At 38.7% G+C, this 15,897-nt stretch overlaps 2 protein-coding genes across 3 annotated transcripts; both read right to left on the reverse strand.

Moving 5' to 3' along the window:
- Positions 1-1,089: 1,089 nt before the first annotated feature.
- On the reverse strand, positions 1,090-5,389 carry myoz2b (myozenin 2b). 2 transcript variants are annotated; one of them, XM_031752260.2, is made up of 6 exons: positions 5,171-5,389; positions 4,094-4,210; positions 3,039-3,205; positions 2,579-2,672; positions 1,717-1,879; positions 1,090-1,634 (listed from the first exon to the last, which is right to left on the reverse strand). In XM_031752260.2, exons 2-6 carry the CDS (start codon positions 4,173-4,175, stop codon positions 1,409-1,411), a joined length of 732 nt encoding a protein of 243 aa, XP_031608120.1. In that variant the 5' UTR covers positions 4,176-4,210; positions 5,171-5,389; the 3' UTR covers positions 1,090-1,408. The 2 variants fall into 2 exon arrangements, with proteins under 2 accessions (XP_031608120.1, XP_031608121.1); XM_031752261.2 differs by lacking the exon at positions 4,094-4,210.
- Positions 5,390-6,226: 837 nt separating this feature from the next.
- On the reverse strand, positions 6,227-15,897 carry synpo2b (synaptopodin 2b). The gene is made up of 3 exons (XM_031752295.2): positions 15,228-15,897; positions 12,314-14,388; positions 6,227-7,529 (listed from the first exon to the last, which is right to left on the reverse strand). The coding sequence occupies exons 1-3, from the start codon at positions 15,895-15,897 to the stop codon at positions 7,020-7,022; spliced, it is 3,255 nt and encodes a 1,084-aa protein (XP_031608155.1). The 3' UTR covers positions 6,227-7,019.

A 15,897-nucleotide genomic window follows, 5' to 3' on the forward strand; every position in this document is an offset into this window, starting at 1 on the left:
CGGCTCAGTATCAAACACCTGTACAGTGATTCATTGCATTACTATATGTATTTGTACAGTATATGTTACGATGCTGTAAAGTTACAACTTCTGTCTCTTCTTTCTATGATGAGAAACAATAAAACACAACAAATACATTTTTTCCTTTAGTGTTTTTTGTTTTTTCCCTTCAGGCAAGGTAGATGTAACTATGGTTGTTTGTGTGTGTGTGTGTGTGTGTGTGTGTGTGTGTGTGTGTGTGTGTGTGTGTGTGTGTGTGTGTGTGTGTGAAAGAAAAGTGTAACTTTTATACAGTAGTTACAATCACAGAAAAAAATATGGAATTCAAACAGCTTAAATATTTTTATACATACACTCAGTACTTTTTTTTTTGGATGAAACTTTTGGATGAATTTGGATTAGACCTCAGTTTATTTATAACTGTTGATTTATAATTGTTTCCCTAGTGGTTTTTTTTTTAATCTAAATTTACACTCACTCTGGCCTTTAAACAATGCTCAACTGATACTAAGGAACCCAAAGTATGACAACAAATCTCCCACCATTACCATCCTGATCCTAACCCTGGTCCTCATAGTGTTCACACCAAATTCTGACCCTACTATTCACATGTGGAAGCAGACTCATACGTACCTTGGATGCAACTTTGAGTTGACTATTTGAGTTATCGTTGCTTCCTATCATCTTGAAGCAGTCTGTCCATTCTCCCTTGACCTCTGGCATCAGCAAGTTATTTTTCCCAGAGAACTGATAGATATTTTCTCATTTCTGGACAGTTCGCTGTGAACCCTAGAGATGGTTGTGTGGGAAAATCTCAGTAGATCGGCAGTTTCTGAAATACTCAGACCAGCTCATATGGCACCAATAACCATGTCACATTCAAAGTCACCTTTCTTCTCCATTCTGTTGCTCAGTTTGAGCTTCACCAGGTTGTCTTCACCATGTCTATGTGCTCATGTGTGACGAGTCGCTGCCATGTGATTGGCCATTTAGATATTTGTGTTAAAAAACAAATGAACAGGTGTACCTAACAAGAAGAATTATGAATATTACCTAAATAACTTGTTACATGGCCATTTTTTTCTTGCACCACCAATAAATATATTTTTTTTATTTACAATTTATATTCATCACTTCATTCATTTTTCAAAATCTTTGTAATTTACAGATATATTTTCAGTATCTCTAGAGACTCCAGAACATGTAGGGGTACATTCCTTTTACTATTTACATTGTTTTCTTTGACACATGTCTTTAAAGGCAGTAAACATTCTAGTTAAAAGGGTGTCAAACACATGAAACCCTCTCTGTCCATTAAAATCTCTTTTAAAAAAAAAATCAGTGTTACTAATTGGCTGTTTTCTTGTCACAGGCAGCACCAAGCTGGCATCATTTTGCATAAAATCATCTACAGGTCATCAGACTCTGGCACTGAGATGGGCTCCAGGGTAATAGTGGGTAAAATCAGATGGGTGCCCTCAGATATCCATCCTTGGGCTGTCCTGTTGAAGGTGGGTCGCTTCAACCCCGCGTCCTGGAGCTCTGGGTATCTGGGGGGGTTCAGGTCCACCTCAGGTAGTTTAAATGTGATTCCTCTGGAAACTTTCTCAAATCCACCAAATGGAGTGGCAACCCTGTAATTAAGATCAGTTTATGAATGTCAGTCTTTGTTGTGCTCAGCTCTAATTGATTAAAACAGACTTGTAGTTTTCTCACCGGTTGAAGCATTTGTATTCAGGAAGCTCTGGCCGTGGGTCTGCAGCCGGCATTTTTAGTTTGAGAGTTTCAGCGAGGGAAGGGTCACGGAGCAGGGCCTCCTCCCATGGGGAGTGATAGGACTTGTGCGTAGCTGTGGGATTTAACTTCTCAGTAGTCGTTACTGTGAAGGAGGAAACCAGAATCAGTCAAGGGCGATCATAACCTGGGCTATTGTTTGAACAGAATGATCCGTCAGCCTGCTTTGCTTTTACGTGTTAACTCTGAGCTGTTTTCTTGAGCCTTAACGTTTTAGAGTGGACAGGCTTATGAATAGATACTGTGCTTAGACAACACTTAACACAGGCACACTGAGTTGTCCATCAATATGATCTGAGGGCTTAAAAATAGCACATAGTTGAAGCGTGTGCTCATCATGTAATGTGTCGACATGAGATGATATTGTGCTCAAGGGTTTTTAGAGGAGGCACAGGACTCTGTTTGCTATCAAAATAATAAAATTAAATAACGCTTTTAAAGCTGCCCATAATTAATCATAGTTACATTTAGTACATGGTGTCCTGTTCTGGAAATCGGTTGCCATAAGATAAGACCAGCTGTTATGAATCTATGATACCAGTTGTTATTATTATGACATCATTACATAATCAGTAGCTTATATTTGACTGTGCAGTCTTATCGACTGAATTTCAGACTCATGTACAGCGGAGGAAATGTAAAACAGAGTAATCCATCTCAAAACTACATCTTTGATTATGATTGTTTTATTTATTAATTTTTTTGCATTACCATATTTAGAACCTTATTTAATTCACTGTTGGATAAAACAAGAACAGCCTCACTTACTAAGCTGAATAATTACCTGAATCTTTTTTTTCAGCATTAGCAATATTTCCATTGGCTGGTGGCTCCACTTTTATTTCCACAGTGTGTGTATTCACATTCAAAATATCATTCTGCAAAACAGAATAAAGTGCATCACTGGGTTAAGATATCAGTTGTGTAGCTACATGTTGAACTGCTAACATCTATTGCTGCTTTTTGTGTCACGCACATTAACACACACTAACATGCACTGAAATAAAGGGAAGCAGCTCCTCAGTAAAGTGCCCGAGCAGCCTCTCAGAAGACTTGCCCGCAGGATGCAAAAGGCACGAGGCACATGTCTCTGTTATCATCCATGTCTTACTACACTCTTTGTTAAGAGCAAATATCCTGATAAATGTGTGCAGGCACCTTTACAGATTTTCTTTAAACCAAATCCCGGAACTTCAGAGAGAGATAATGAATAAAATGTAAGTAAAACAAACAAGTCGACTTACACTGAGCAGCGCATTTGCTTCGTTTTGAATACTTTCAAACGTGTATTTGTCAGATCTTCTCTGGCGCATTTTGAAAAGCCGAGAACCTCTGTTGGAAAGCAGAGATAACTCCTCCAACATGATGTCTTTAGGAGTGCTGAGCTTCTTTCCAAGGTCCATAACGTAACCTGCCCAACAACAAAGTTGAAAAGATGGGAAAAAAAGCAGTCTGTTATGTAGTTAAATGTATTCATTACATTTTGCATAATAGTGATGAGGCAATACTTGATATTTGATATTTCAGTATTTTACTGTATGTACTTTAAGTTTCAACTTTGAATTTTAATTTTCACTGATAACTGATGTTTTGCTATAAATGAGGGAGTGCAGGCAAAGGTTCCTGGTTTATGTCAATGCCACAATAAAAACTACATTCATGAGTACATAAATAACAATATTAGTTTGTATCTATGTTAGATGCATATTCCTGCAGACATCTGTGTACTAAAGTGGGAATGGGTGGGATTAACAGTGGCCACTAGCTCGTTTTCCCATAAACCCGTCCAGTAGATCATTGCAGCACTGGTTTTAAAGGTGAAAATCTGGGACCAAAAGTATAAATATACACAACGTAATGTCATGCGGTATCAGTTTATCGGCCTGGCTAGGTTTAGGCAAGCTCATAAGATAACATTATATGAGTCACAAAATGTATAATTTCAATTCTGTGAGCTCTGCCATGGAAAACGAGTGGTCCCCATTGTGCTTGTACTTGTACAATAGTTTTGGCTGTACGTGATGCTCCGTCATCCACGTGTACAGACAGAATGTACCCCAGCTGTCACAGACCTTCACGTTTCCCAAGCAGCAGTTGGCCCTCACAACCTCCCTCCCCTCTGACACCCACCCAAAAATAGACCTTTGGAAATGACAAAGACATAGCCACCATAGGTATAAATCATCCCATTAGCTGATTTATGGCAGTCGCTGGAGAGCAGCCTTGACATTTTGAACTCTGATAACAACGAATTTTCTCTTGTGTTTTTGTCTGCCGAGCCTCAGCTCTAATATCATACCGCTGGTACCCTGGACCTCTCGGCATATAGCTGTGGCACACTTCTTCCTCTCTCCAGCAGGCATTGTACAGAATTGTGACATTGTGGCTTTGGCGAGATGGGAAGAACTCAGGAGGACTGGAAACACATACAGGACACAGGATGTAGTTGTTCTGCCAGAATCATAAAGTTTTATTTTTTGCTCATAGGTTGATGAGTTTATAAATATAAGGCCACGTATGAAATGGAGAGTATTTAAAGATCTCTAAATAAAACTCAAAATATATTCATTCAGTGTTCGTTCTGTTCCTGTTTTGGTACATAATAAAATTCACAGACATGAGACGTGTATAGTTTTTGAGTCTCTAACGTCTGTGTCCCATTTGCTGTTTGCATATCGATGATTTGAACAGTATACTGCACATGTCATTTTATAATAAACTCTGAAGGTCTCACATTTAAAGATTACAGCATATTGCATAAGCTATAAAGCTCCATTGTACATCCATTAGTGCCATACACGCAATTCTTAAATCTCTGGTGGTCACTGCACCAGTTTTTCAGTATGTGAGCTAACATTAGTGGCATCCCTTTTAATGCTGCGTAAAGGTCAAGGATGAATATGTGTCCTAAGTTTGCATGCGTAGCTGGACACAATCATTGTCCCGCAGAGCCAAATAAAACTGCTCAAACATGAGACCAAAAATATTTTTCTCTGTAGCTCGTGTTTTGTGTATTTTTAGGTTTACTTTGTTGTTAAATTCAGAATGAGATCAAAGATGGTACAGCTCTAAAAATACTTTTTAGAAACTCTGAAATGTTGAATAACTCCGCTGTGCCCTATGCTGTTGACTTTGGAAGAACTGTATTAAAACAAAATGTTAAAAGTAAAAAGAAAGACGATCAATGGGATTCTCAATGCAAAGATATATCCAATGCTCTGATAAACTCATAAACACACATGCAGCCATTTAGAAAACATAAATGTTAGATGGTGTCAAATTTAATTTTCCAAGAAGTGCTGTGTTAATGTTATTACAGCATAATTAAAAATACATCACATATTCACAAAATAAGCTTGATAAGGCTTGTCCATACCTGTGATGGTCGTCCTGTATCCTTGAAGAGGAGACACGGAGGCTCAGGGGTCAACCTACAGTAGGTAGTTTGATCTTCCCTGATCTTCACACTCCTGGACACTAAAGCCAAACTGTGAGTGTGTCTCTGGGTCTGTTGTGACTGGAATGCAGCTTACATCAATAGGCTAAATTTAACCTGCCAAACACTCAAAACCAATCTCAAACACCATGGGGCAAGGATCGCTATCATAGAGAGAGGGGGGAGGATGGACAGCACACACACACCCACTCAGTGAGATTTTGTTTGGTGCATCTCCTGTCTCTCGACGCCTTATATTCGACATGTCTCTGTGGGCTGACATAACCTCTGAGGTACCATGCCTTCATGTTAGGGAAGCTGTTAATGCTGCGTGTGCACTTCTGTCTCCAAACTGAGTTGTGTTACTATCATTATGTGTAATTACTGACTCTGGATAATGATAAACAGATAAGAGAGGGGAGTTAAAGGGGTGATGGTGTTTTGCCAAGAAGGGTTTTATATCAAAGTCATTATTCTGGCAGTTGAAGCTGTTGCAGTGCTGCAGATATACTGACCGTTAAATCTTTTGCAAAGTCTGTGAAGTTTAAAATAGGAATAAGGCTGAAACCCTGTCAACTCTGTATTTTAACCCTTTAAAGCCTGAACCATGAAATAATTGCCAGAAAATTCTAATCTAAAAATGGAGAGTTTATTGAACCATCTGACAAAATTGTTTAAAAAATTAATTACATTTTATTTTCCATATATAAATTTGTATCATATTTGCTAGATCTGGCTTTAAAAAAAAAAATGCTTAAAAATGTATCTTGCAATTTATACCATTTTTTCAGGGGGAAAACCAGCATCAGCTGCGTGTGATATTATCCTATAATCTGAACTTAAAAAGGCAAAACAGAGAAATGAAAAATACTATATCTATTCTTCAAGAGTCAAATTTTACAATAAAAGATTGATATCAGAAACTACAATCTTCTCAGAAACGAATTAAATTCAAATAACGACACTTAAAGTGTGTTTTTAATCTGTTTTATTTCTTGTGTTTCAAAAGTGAAAACAATGACATTGTACATGGTAAGAGCCCAACTTTAAATTTGCACGCGTCACGTGGAAACTCTGGCACTCAAGGACAGCATCTGCTTCTGTTAACACTTAAACACCACACAGTGTCTGATCAAAGGTGGGAAACTTTGTGAATTTATTCATGCATGCAGGATTCATTCCTATTAAAAGATCAACAAAATAAAAGCAAATAAGCCAACACACAGTTTGTCACTTTAAATAACACTTTCCTTAAGGCACACACACTGATTGTAAGCTTACTACTTTTCTGGCAATGCATGGCAAAAGATAAAATAGGAACCATATGACATCTGAAAAACACACACGTCAATAAAAAGTGAATGAAATAATTGGAAATGTTCACTTGTGTAATTGCCACTGCATTACTACTGAGAAAAAATCTGATTATTATAGGATGAGTGATATAATACTGTTTGGATGACACTCTGGTGGCACAATAGCAAAATTTCCCATGGAAGCTGAGCTCATATCTCACACAATCGTCACAGTACGTTCTTGCTTTAAACCAAATGATTTTTTCATGCAGTCAACATAATTATCCATCCTGTCATAAATGCAAAACCAACATAACAAATGGCTTAAACTGTGCCAAAGCCTTACCCTCATTTTTCGACATACAGTACTCCATCTCCTAGTGACAAATACAATTCTCTCCATTTCATGTTTCCTATACTCTGAAGGAAAATCTGTGCCTTACAATGTTAATATCGTTTATTACTTCTCTTTCTCTGATATCTGACTTCATCTATTAACTTCGCTGAAATGCACTGTACACAGGAGAGCACTTTGTTGGACTGAAGCCTTGTGCCATTTGCCCAATACTGGCCCTAAGAGGCTGGGCAGGTCTGAAGGGAGGCCCATAGAAGGCTGGTTTCTCAGGTGAGAATGTCCTGCTCTTGGTAAGAATGTGAAAAGCTGGGGCCTCATGATGATAATGACTCTTACTGACAGGTGCAGGATCAAGAGACACCCTGCGTTTCCATTCTTCTGGAGGCTCTGGCAGAGATCCCCGGTGCTTTGCAGCTTTGGCATTAGTAGCTGCAGATGAGGGGAGAAACAAAAAGGCGTCATCCACAGAGCCAATAGGGCTTCTTGATGCTGCCTCCCATGGTGTAAGTGGTTTGCGGACTTTTTCTTGGAATGATGTTTGCCTCTGTATTGGCAGTACCCCGGGTGTGCTCACTGGTGACAGATGTCCAGGAGAAGGCATTGAATTCAGTCTCTGAGGCAGGCTCAGCGAACGACTTCTACCAAATCCCTAAAAGAAAAGCACAAACTTGTTGGCTGGAGTAACAGCAGTATGCAGACTCTGCTGCCACCCTCTGGCTTCTCTGAAACCTGGAGAGCTAATACTTTTGAAGTGTATTCATATTTTAAGTTTAATAAAATGTATAATATCTTTTTTTTCAGTTTTAATTGTTTTTCAATTTTATTTTGAAAGCCTTTAATGCTTTCCAATTCCAAATTAAATATGGCAAAAAATATCCAAATCCAGGGACTTAAGCTAGATTTGGAAACATAATAAAAGCCCTTATTTTACTGGTCCAAAAACACTGAAAATACTGTGTTGAACGCAGTGGTGGTTGTTCCTATGTAGAGCTTACTGAATAAAGATTATCCTTGAATTGTCCTATGACAAAACATTACCATTATGTGAATGTTTGAGCCCTAAGAGTGTCAGGTATTGAAACTATTAGTTTCGATGCTAGAGGTGGGAATACTATCAAATGCCTCAAATAAAGAACATCATGTAGGATTGAGTTGCACCAGTTACCCTGGTATAAAAGTCTAAATAAGGACTTAGACCTCTGATATTTCTTAAGTCACTACCTTTGCTCGAAATTAGGAACCCCGTTTTTGTGATTCACTTGAGTTGACCTATAACGCTGTCTTTCATTGTTGTATATTTGATATTGTTGTGGCTTCACTCTAGCTGTTCTGTTCTGAGTCGTTTTAAACCTTTATATTTCTTGCGTCTGTCCTTGCTTAGAAAAGTGTTTTAACAGCCCATGACAGCACTTTGTACTTCGTGGGTGATGCCTCAACAGAAATTGTTTACTCAATATTGCCTGTAGAGGCTAAAGAAAGCAATGCATGTATTTGATGTTGCACACCTGTGGTAAGTGTAGCTATAATTGCTCTGCTGGTATGTTTGTGTCTCTGCACACAGAAGAAGGAATACATTGATGCATTTGAAATCTTGTTCATGTTAATGTCTTTATCTCTGTGAAATAAATAAAATAAAGATCCTTTATTACTTTACCAAATCCATCTTGACTGCCAGTTCTTTGATTTTGATTTTGATTTTTTATGTCATTTTTTTGTCATTTTATTTCATTTTCCTTTTTACACTTCCACAGAGCAAGGGCAGATGGAGGGCAGAAGTAGTGTTGATGTTTTGGGGGGGGTTTTTTCCCATTTTTTCCATCTTGTTTTGATTGATTAAATATGCCTTACATTGTCTTTTGAAAAGTGCAGATTCCACATTACAAAGCAATTTCAGATTTGTAGAATATTTTGAGGTTTTATTTTTTTTTTCTGTGAATCCTGTTAAAATGTTTTAGTAAAAACAAATGGACATGGAAAATATCAATATCAGTAGCAAATTGACAATTTCCCTTGTGTGAAAGTCATTTATCTGAATTTTAGGAATTATTCAGACTAAATGAAGAAGATTTCCGAACTTACCTGCTGCTGGTTCAAGCACCTTGAAACAAGTACAGTGTTAATGCCATTGAAAAGACGGGGAAAAAACTTGGAACTACTGGAACTATTTCCTCTGCCTCTAGAATTTGCATAAGAATTGCAATTTTTTTTAACTACTTATTTTATGTTTTTATTTTATTTTTTTTTAGTTTGAACAAGTATTTATGTTATGGGTCTATTTCTAAAGGCACTCTAAGAGCATTTTTAATGCAATAAAAATAAACAAAACATTTAGCTACATGTAAGTATTTCAAAATTTCCATTTACTAACTTTTCTGGGAAAAAAAACAACAACTTGAAACTGAGAAAATAACTTGAAATTTTAAGTTATGAAATCAAAATTTTGAGACGATAACCTGTAATTTTGACTATAATTTTTTTTTTTTGAAAAAAAGTAAAACTACTTTGTTTTTGCTTTTTTCAGTGGCAGAAACAAACTTCTATATGGCTCCCATCAGATTAAAGGTAGACAGAGTCATGCTGTAAACTGTGTGACTGGATAACTCTCTAACTCTCTTTTTCATTGTCACAAACTCCTGAAGTCAATTGAATGTAGCATTTTTCATATTGCCTGTAATCTGCATACTATAGTATTTAGCAAGTTTGCGAGCTTATCCCAATACACTTTCCCTCTCACACACACAGGACAAGGAAAAAGAAAATTCTTAAGAGAAAGAAATGTAAACTTAAATGTGCAATTTTACATGTGACCTGTAGAGGTCCACAGAATTGGGATGAGCTTGGAAGCACTTTAAAAACATCAATATTTTTCAGTATGTAAACAAACTTATATACAACAGCTGCTACTAAAAAATGTTTGTTTCTGAACCTTGTATAGCAAGGATCTTTAAAAATCTGCAATAGCACTATATTTTAAGTTCATACTTTAATAAACTACTTACTTTATATACTTTAATACCATTATCATGTGCGACTGTCTACGTGTGTTAGATTAGTGTTACTAATATGACGATATTTGAATTAATAAGACATTGTATGTTAGAAGGTCGTGTTTGCTTTTCATGATCTTTTATTTATCCAGGTAAAAGTTTCATTGAGATTAAAATTTCTTTTCCAAGTGAGACTTGGCCAAGAGGACAAATGTATATTTTTCATGCATATCATCTGATGCCTGGGCCACTATTTAGTCCAATTTCATAAATAACTATTTTACATGTTGTCTTTTTTTTACTTATATTTTAAGCTGACTTGTGAATAAACTAAACTGAATTTAATTTAATTGAACTGGTAACTATAATAAAGGTGTTTGTTGCATAATTATGGCTGTAACTAGACTAAGTGAGAGAGAGAGAGTGATGTCAGTCAAATGTTATTTCTACATGAAATAAGCAAAAAGAGTTTATTAATGTGTATAGTTTCTCAATAGAAAAAAGGGAACACTAAAAAGGTAAGGAAATGTTTTGTGATTGCTGTATCTTTGAATACGTTATCATTCCAGTGATAAAAAGTTAGGGGTATATGAAACCGCTGAAAATGCTCAAAGCTTTAGTTAATTCTACTCTGTCTCTAGTTATACATTTGAAAAAAATGCCTCTTTGCTGTATACAGATAATATATTATTTATCATGACGGAAGCTAATGACTTGCTGTCCATGAATGTTTAGAATAGCAAAATTGAATTCTGCTTCCAAAAGTGTGCAAAAAATATTTTTGGGGCTGAGATTATAGTTCCAGACTTTCAACATTCAGAGCTTAAGATGGAAAAGCTGTGACACACAAATACAGTTAAGTTTGAAAGATGAGGCCGTGATTGCTAAAAGTGCAACAAGATTGAGCCACTTATGTGCGAAAGTGTGAGGCAGTGAGAAAGACAAAGGAGAAAGGAAATAGGGAAATTGTTCACAACACACATATGAAGTACACAAGTAGGAGGAAAGAGAAATTTAATAGCATGATAGTGCCGAGTACAAGAAGTGCAAACACTGACATGTCAGAAAGATGAAGGGATAAAGATTTGCAGTAGATGGTTTCATGAAACCGTAGCAGAACATTCAAATTTCTATGATATTTTGCGCATTTTTTCCATCAAGGATGAGGATATAGAATTTCTGATGAAATTTCTGACAGTTGAATAACTGGCCATAATGAAAAATATCCACATAAAAACATTTTTAGAACATTTTAGTCATCAGATCACAACCAAAATTAATGCTTTTTGCTGCTCTTATACCATCAAAGTCTGGAATGAGGCTGAAGCAAATGCAAATTGTTTCCCCAAACACACAAAAGTATTATAAGTATAAGTTGTACAAGTCAGTTATCATTATCTTGAATAAAAGATGAAACAATCTAATTTGATAAGGGTAAACGTATCTATCTAGATAGATAGATAGATAGATAGATAGATAGATAGATAGATAGATAGATAGATAGATAGATAGATAGATAGATAGATAGATAGATAGATAGATAGATAGATAGATAGATAGATAGATAGATAGATAGATAGATAGATAGATAGATAGATAGATAGATAGATAGATAGATAGATAGATATAATAAACATTATGTGTTTGTTTTGTATTGTCTGGGGTTTTATGGGTTACAATCTCAACATACAAATTTGCAGGTGATATATTTGCTTAAAAAAACAAAAACAAAAAAAACTAGATATTGTGGCAGAACAGGCCTCTCTGCACACATTATTGCACATGACATAGCACATCACGAGAATCTACATTATTTTGTTTTGCTTTTCCTTTTTTCTCCAGTTGTCAGGGGCATTATGTCATGTGCTAATGTGTTTATTTGTTGTACTTTATGTTGAATTTATCTCTCACAGTTTTAAAAGAGCTTAACTGTACCTTGAGTTGTTTCCTTACATTGCCAGCTAAACAGATCTCTATAGCTGCAAATTATTCCAGTTGAGGCCTACATTTAGTGCAAAAGACTCTATATTTCCACCTGTTAAGACACATTAGAGGCTGCCAAGTTGCAGATAACTATGTAATTACTGTCTCAGTCAGTGTTGACTATACCAAAAGAAGACCATATACAGTATAAGAATTAATGTAGCATGGCTACAGGCTTCCAGTGCTTGCTTGTCACCACTGGCTTCTTAGCAGAAAATTTTGGCCAAGGAGCCAATTGACGTGCGCCTCTAGCAATAAGAGATGCAGGAGAGAAAGCTGAAGCTATGCTGTCAGCAGCAGATGGCTGCTGGGAGGATGTGCTTGCAGGTCTGGCGCTGTGTGCTGGCTTTTTGGTTAAGTGATGGGCTGCAGGTGCTGCAGTGTGCTTTTCATCCACGTGCTTGTCAATTGCAAGAGGTTCAGCCGATCTTGTGTTTTGGGCAGAAGAACTTTGGGAACTTACCGATCCAGGTGACTTAGTTGGGACTTCTGCCTTGCTTTCAACAGCAAGCTCAGAGGAATTATAAGGAGAAGTGGCAGAGGCAACTCTAAGTTTAAGGTTTTTGGTAACCTCAAACTTTGACACTGGGGCTGGTTTGGGACTGGGGCTGGGGCTGGGGGTGGGGCTTTTGGTTCCAGGGACCACATTATATTTGAACAATGATGAGTTCAACTGGTAAGGCTGATGTTTCATTATATCTAAAGAGTTGAGTTGCTTGGGAGCTGATTTAGATTTCTCTTTGGTCTTGACTTTTGGGCTTGTGGAAGGGGGTTGTTTGGCTGCAGCATAGAAAGGAGAAAGAAGGGGATTGTAGGATAATGGAGGCGGGGCACGAATATTCGATGAATACCTCCAAGAGTTGGGGAGGGACGAGGTCGGGGAGGGGGATCTGGTTTTGTTTGCTTGCACTGTTTCAGCATCAACAACGAACTTCTCCATACGGGACTGTCTTTTGGCAAACAATTCTGCACCTTTTCCAGTCATAGCTGGACCATCACCAGCCCAACTGGTACCTCTGTCTGAGACCCGACCCTTTGGAGAAAACTGTGGTGCTTTTGACAAGTGGATATATGACTTCCCTGCTTGTGGTGGGCAAGAGGCAATTGAGTGTGAAGTGCTGTCTGCCTTGTTCTTTGAGCGTGAAGTTGGATACTGTGGTCTGTAAGTAGGACTGTGGGCCTGCATACTCACAGGGGATCGTTGCTGCTGTTGACTCCAGCTATTTGTGGTTGGCTGCAGATGAAGCTGAGAAGAGCTGTCCGGAGCCCAGGCATTAGTAGGTGTTTGAAGTGTTGCCTGAGTTTGATCTGGTGCCCAGCGGTTGGCCATCTGTTGAAGCTGAGCCCAGTCTTGTCGCTGTAAGTAATTCTGACTATGAGGACCCACGGGACTGTGCGAAGGTTGTGAAACCGGACTTCTTGGCGGAATATTGGGCTCGCTGGAGGGGCTCCTTCTCATCCACGGTGGACAGTTTGGGTTGATGGTGGGTTTTGGGGCTACTGGAGGGGGATTCTTGAGTTTTATTGTTCTGGGTTGCATGAAATTACAAGCTTCAGCACCTAGACTAAAACAGTCCTCCTCCGACTCAATATAAGACCTCCTTTCCCCCTTGTTTTGAGTGTGAAGATCTGAATATTGTGCCGGCACAGATGACTGTTTATTAGTGGCTTTCCGTTTTGATTCTGGTAGGATGCCAGTTTTGATGGCTGGCACAGATATTCGCTCATCTCTTGAGGCTATGATGTCTCCAGTTGGAGACCAAACCTGTGGGTTAGTGTTAATAGGCACAGGTACTTTAAATCTTGTTTCATGTTTCTTTGTAACTGGAACAACACTCCCAGGTATGGGGGTAGAACTTGGGCTATCTTGAAATCCTAGAAAAGGCCTTGCAGTTCTGTTTGGTACCAAGGGTTTTGGCACATTGGACACATGGTTCATGTCCTGGAAATCTTCTTGGTATTCTCCATGCTGCTTGAGATTTGCATTCATATAACTCTGATCTGCCTGATCAGCATGCACGTACATTTCCTTAGTGTTGTAAATATTCTGTGCTTGTCCACATTCAGGTTCTGTTAATACTTCCACAGGTAATCCTTTACTCCTCAGTTTTTCATGCTCGGACACAATTTCATCTATTCGTTTGCGCCGCTGAGCAAACATCAAAACTCCCTTCCCTTTTGTCTCTGGTAGAGCATCCATTTCTCGAACACTTCCCCAATTCAGACTCAAATTGTGCTGCTGCTGATAAAGAGAATACTGCTCCTCTAACTCTGAATCACTGGTGGCCACAAAGTTATACCCGGCTGATCTAACTTCTTCAGTCCCCTCCTCTATTTGGTCTTCACTGTCAACCTTGTTGTCACCAGTTCCGTAACTCACAAGCGTAAACTTCTTGACTCTCTGCCGGCGTTTTTTGAACAGCAGGGCTCCCTTATTTTGGGGGTTTGGTGCATCGGTTAGAAGCCGAGCAATTCTCTTGCATTTAGACTTGGTCTCCTTGACATGCCTTTCTGACTGGCTCTCGCTGCGACTGAGCCCTGAGACAAAGAAAAAAATGGAGGGAGGGACAGAAAGAGAATGAGGGTGAGAGGAGAAGGAGGAGGAGGAAGGAGAGAGATTAAAACAAGAACTGAAGCATAAAACATAGGAAAATGTGGATTGTAATGTTTTTAGTTTACACGGTACTTAATTGGTCAATTTTCAGTAAAGTAAAAAAAACTATGGGACTGATAATGCCATTAGTATAAGCAACTAATGCAAGCATGACAGGTAAGACACAATTTCAGATCCCCCTGCTGAAGCAAGCACACTAATAAAAGCATCATATTTACTTACAGCTAACTTAGGGGGCATCCATAAGGCAAGAAAAGTGAGGAGCTCATTTTCCACTGCAGTCAAGGCTTACGATCGGAAAAGGGATCGGGTGACAGGCCAGGGTGACACATGCTGGTGTCTGTCAAATTTGTTTCTGCCAGCCTCATCATATGGTCATATTTTATTCTTATCCTGCTCTGACTAATAAAGCCATGGGTATTCTCCCTGTAAGTCCACTTCAAATAGACCCTGTGTTACAGCATGAAAAAACAGCAGCACCCATTGTGCTTTGTCAAAGTTATTTATCAATTAAGTTAGGTCTTTTGATTCACATACCAACTACAGTAAATACAGCCAAAGGTAACTTTTTAAAAACTTTATTCACTGACTGTAACGTGTGCCTCAGCTGGCTGAATTTAAAGTAACAAAAGTATATCTTAACTGTTCACAAATCTTGTTAAATCAATTTAAATCTTGGACAAAAACAACCCTTCTGCTGCTGTGCAGTTTGCAGTACTACCTTGACTGACACATAAAAGGAGGGTAGAAGATCGATACTTACGTGTGTACCTTGCCCTCTGCCTGTCTGGTCTGCACAGATCTGTGTCAGACTCCGAGTTCCACTTCTCTGCCTGCTCAGCACCCTCATCTGAAATTCCAAAGGAGACAGAAGCAGGAGGTGCTTCACTGCTCCCTCCTTCCTCTGAAGATTCAAGCTTGCTGTTTCCAGTCTCCGGGCCTTTTCTATTACTGGCTCCCATGGGCTGTCCTGTGGTCAGGGTCAAGGCCATGGTCATATCAGCAGCACAGCCAAGAGAGGAGAAAGAAGACTGGGAATGTGGCCGTGATATCTTGCCAGCATGATCCTCTGAGTCTGTGCACTCTGGATGCAGGGATGTTTGTGAGGTTTGGATGTGAGGAGACTCTCTCGACTCACTAAGGTAGATGTCATCCTCTTCCTGATATGAAACTTCTTCTTCACTTCCACTAAGTTCAGGCGGGGACTGTTGCTCACCTGCAGCTTCCCATTCTTGAAGGTGTTCTGGGGAGTCAGGGTCATACTTGGAGATATAAGTACTTTCTGGCTCTAACGGGTACTCTGCTTCGCTGACTTCATCTTCATTGTGGGACTCTACCACAGACCCAGACACATAAATCTCCTGGGACCCATCTGAACCTGACCAGGGGGCCAAGTTACCACTCTGCTCTTGGTCTTCCATTTCTGGTTCCAT

This window comes from Oreochromis aureus, linkage group 6 (assembly GCF_013358895.1).
Source record: "Oreochromis aureus strain Israel breed Guangdong linkage group 6, ZZ_aureus, whole genome shotgun sequence".
NCBI lineage: Eukaryota > Metazoa > Chordata > Actinopteri > Cichliformes > Cichlidae > Oreochromis > Oreochromis aureus.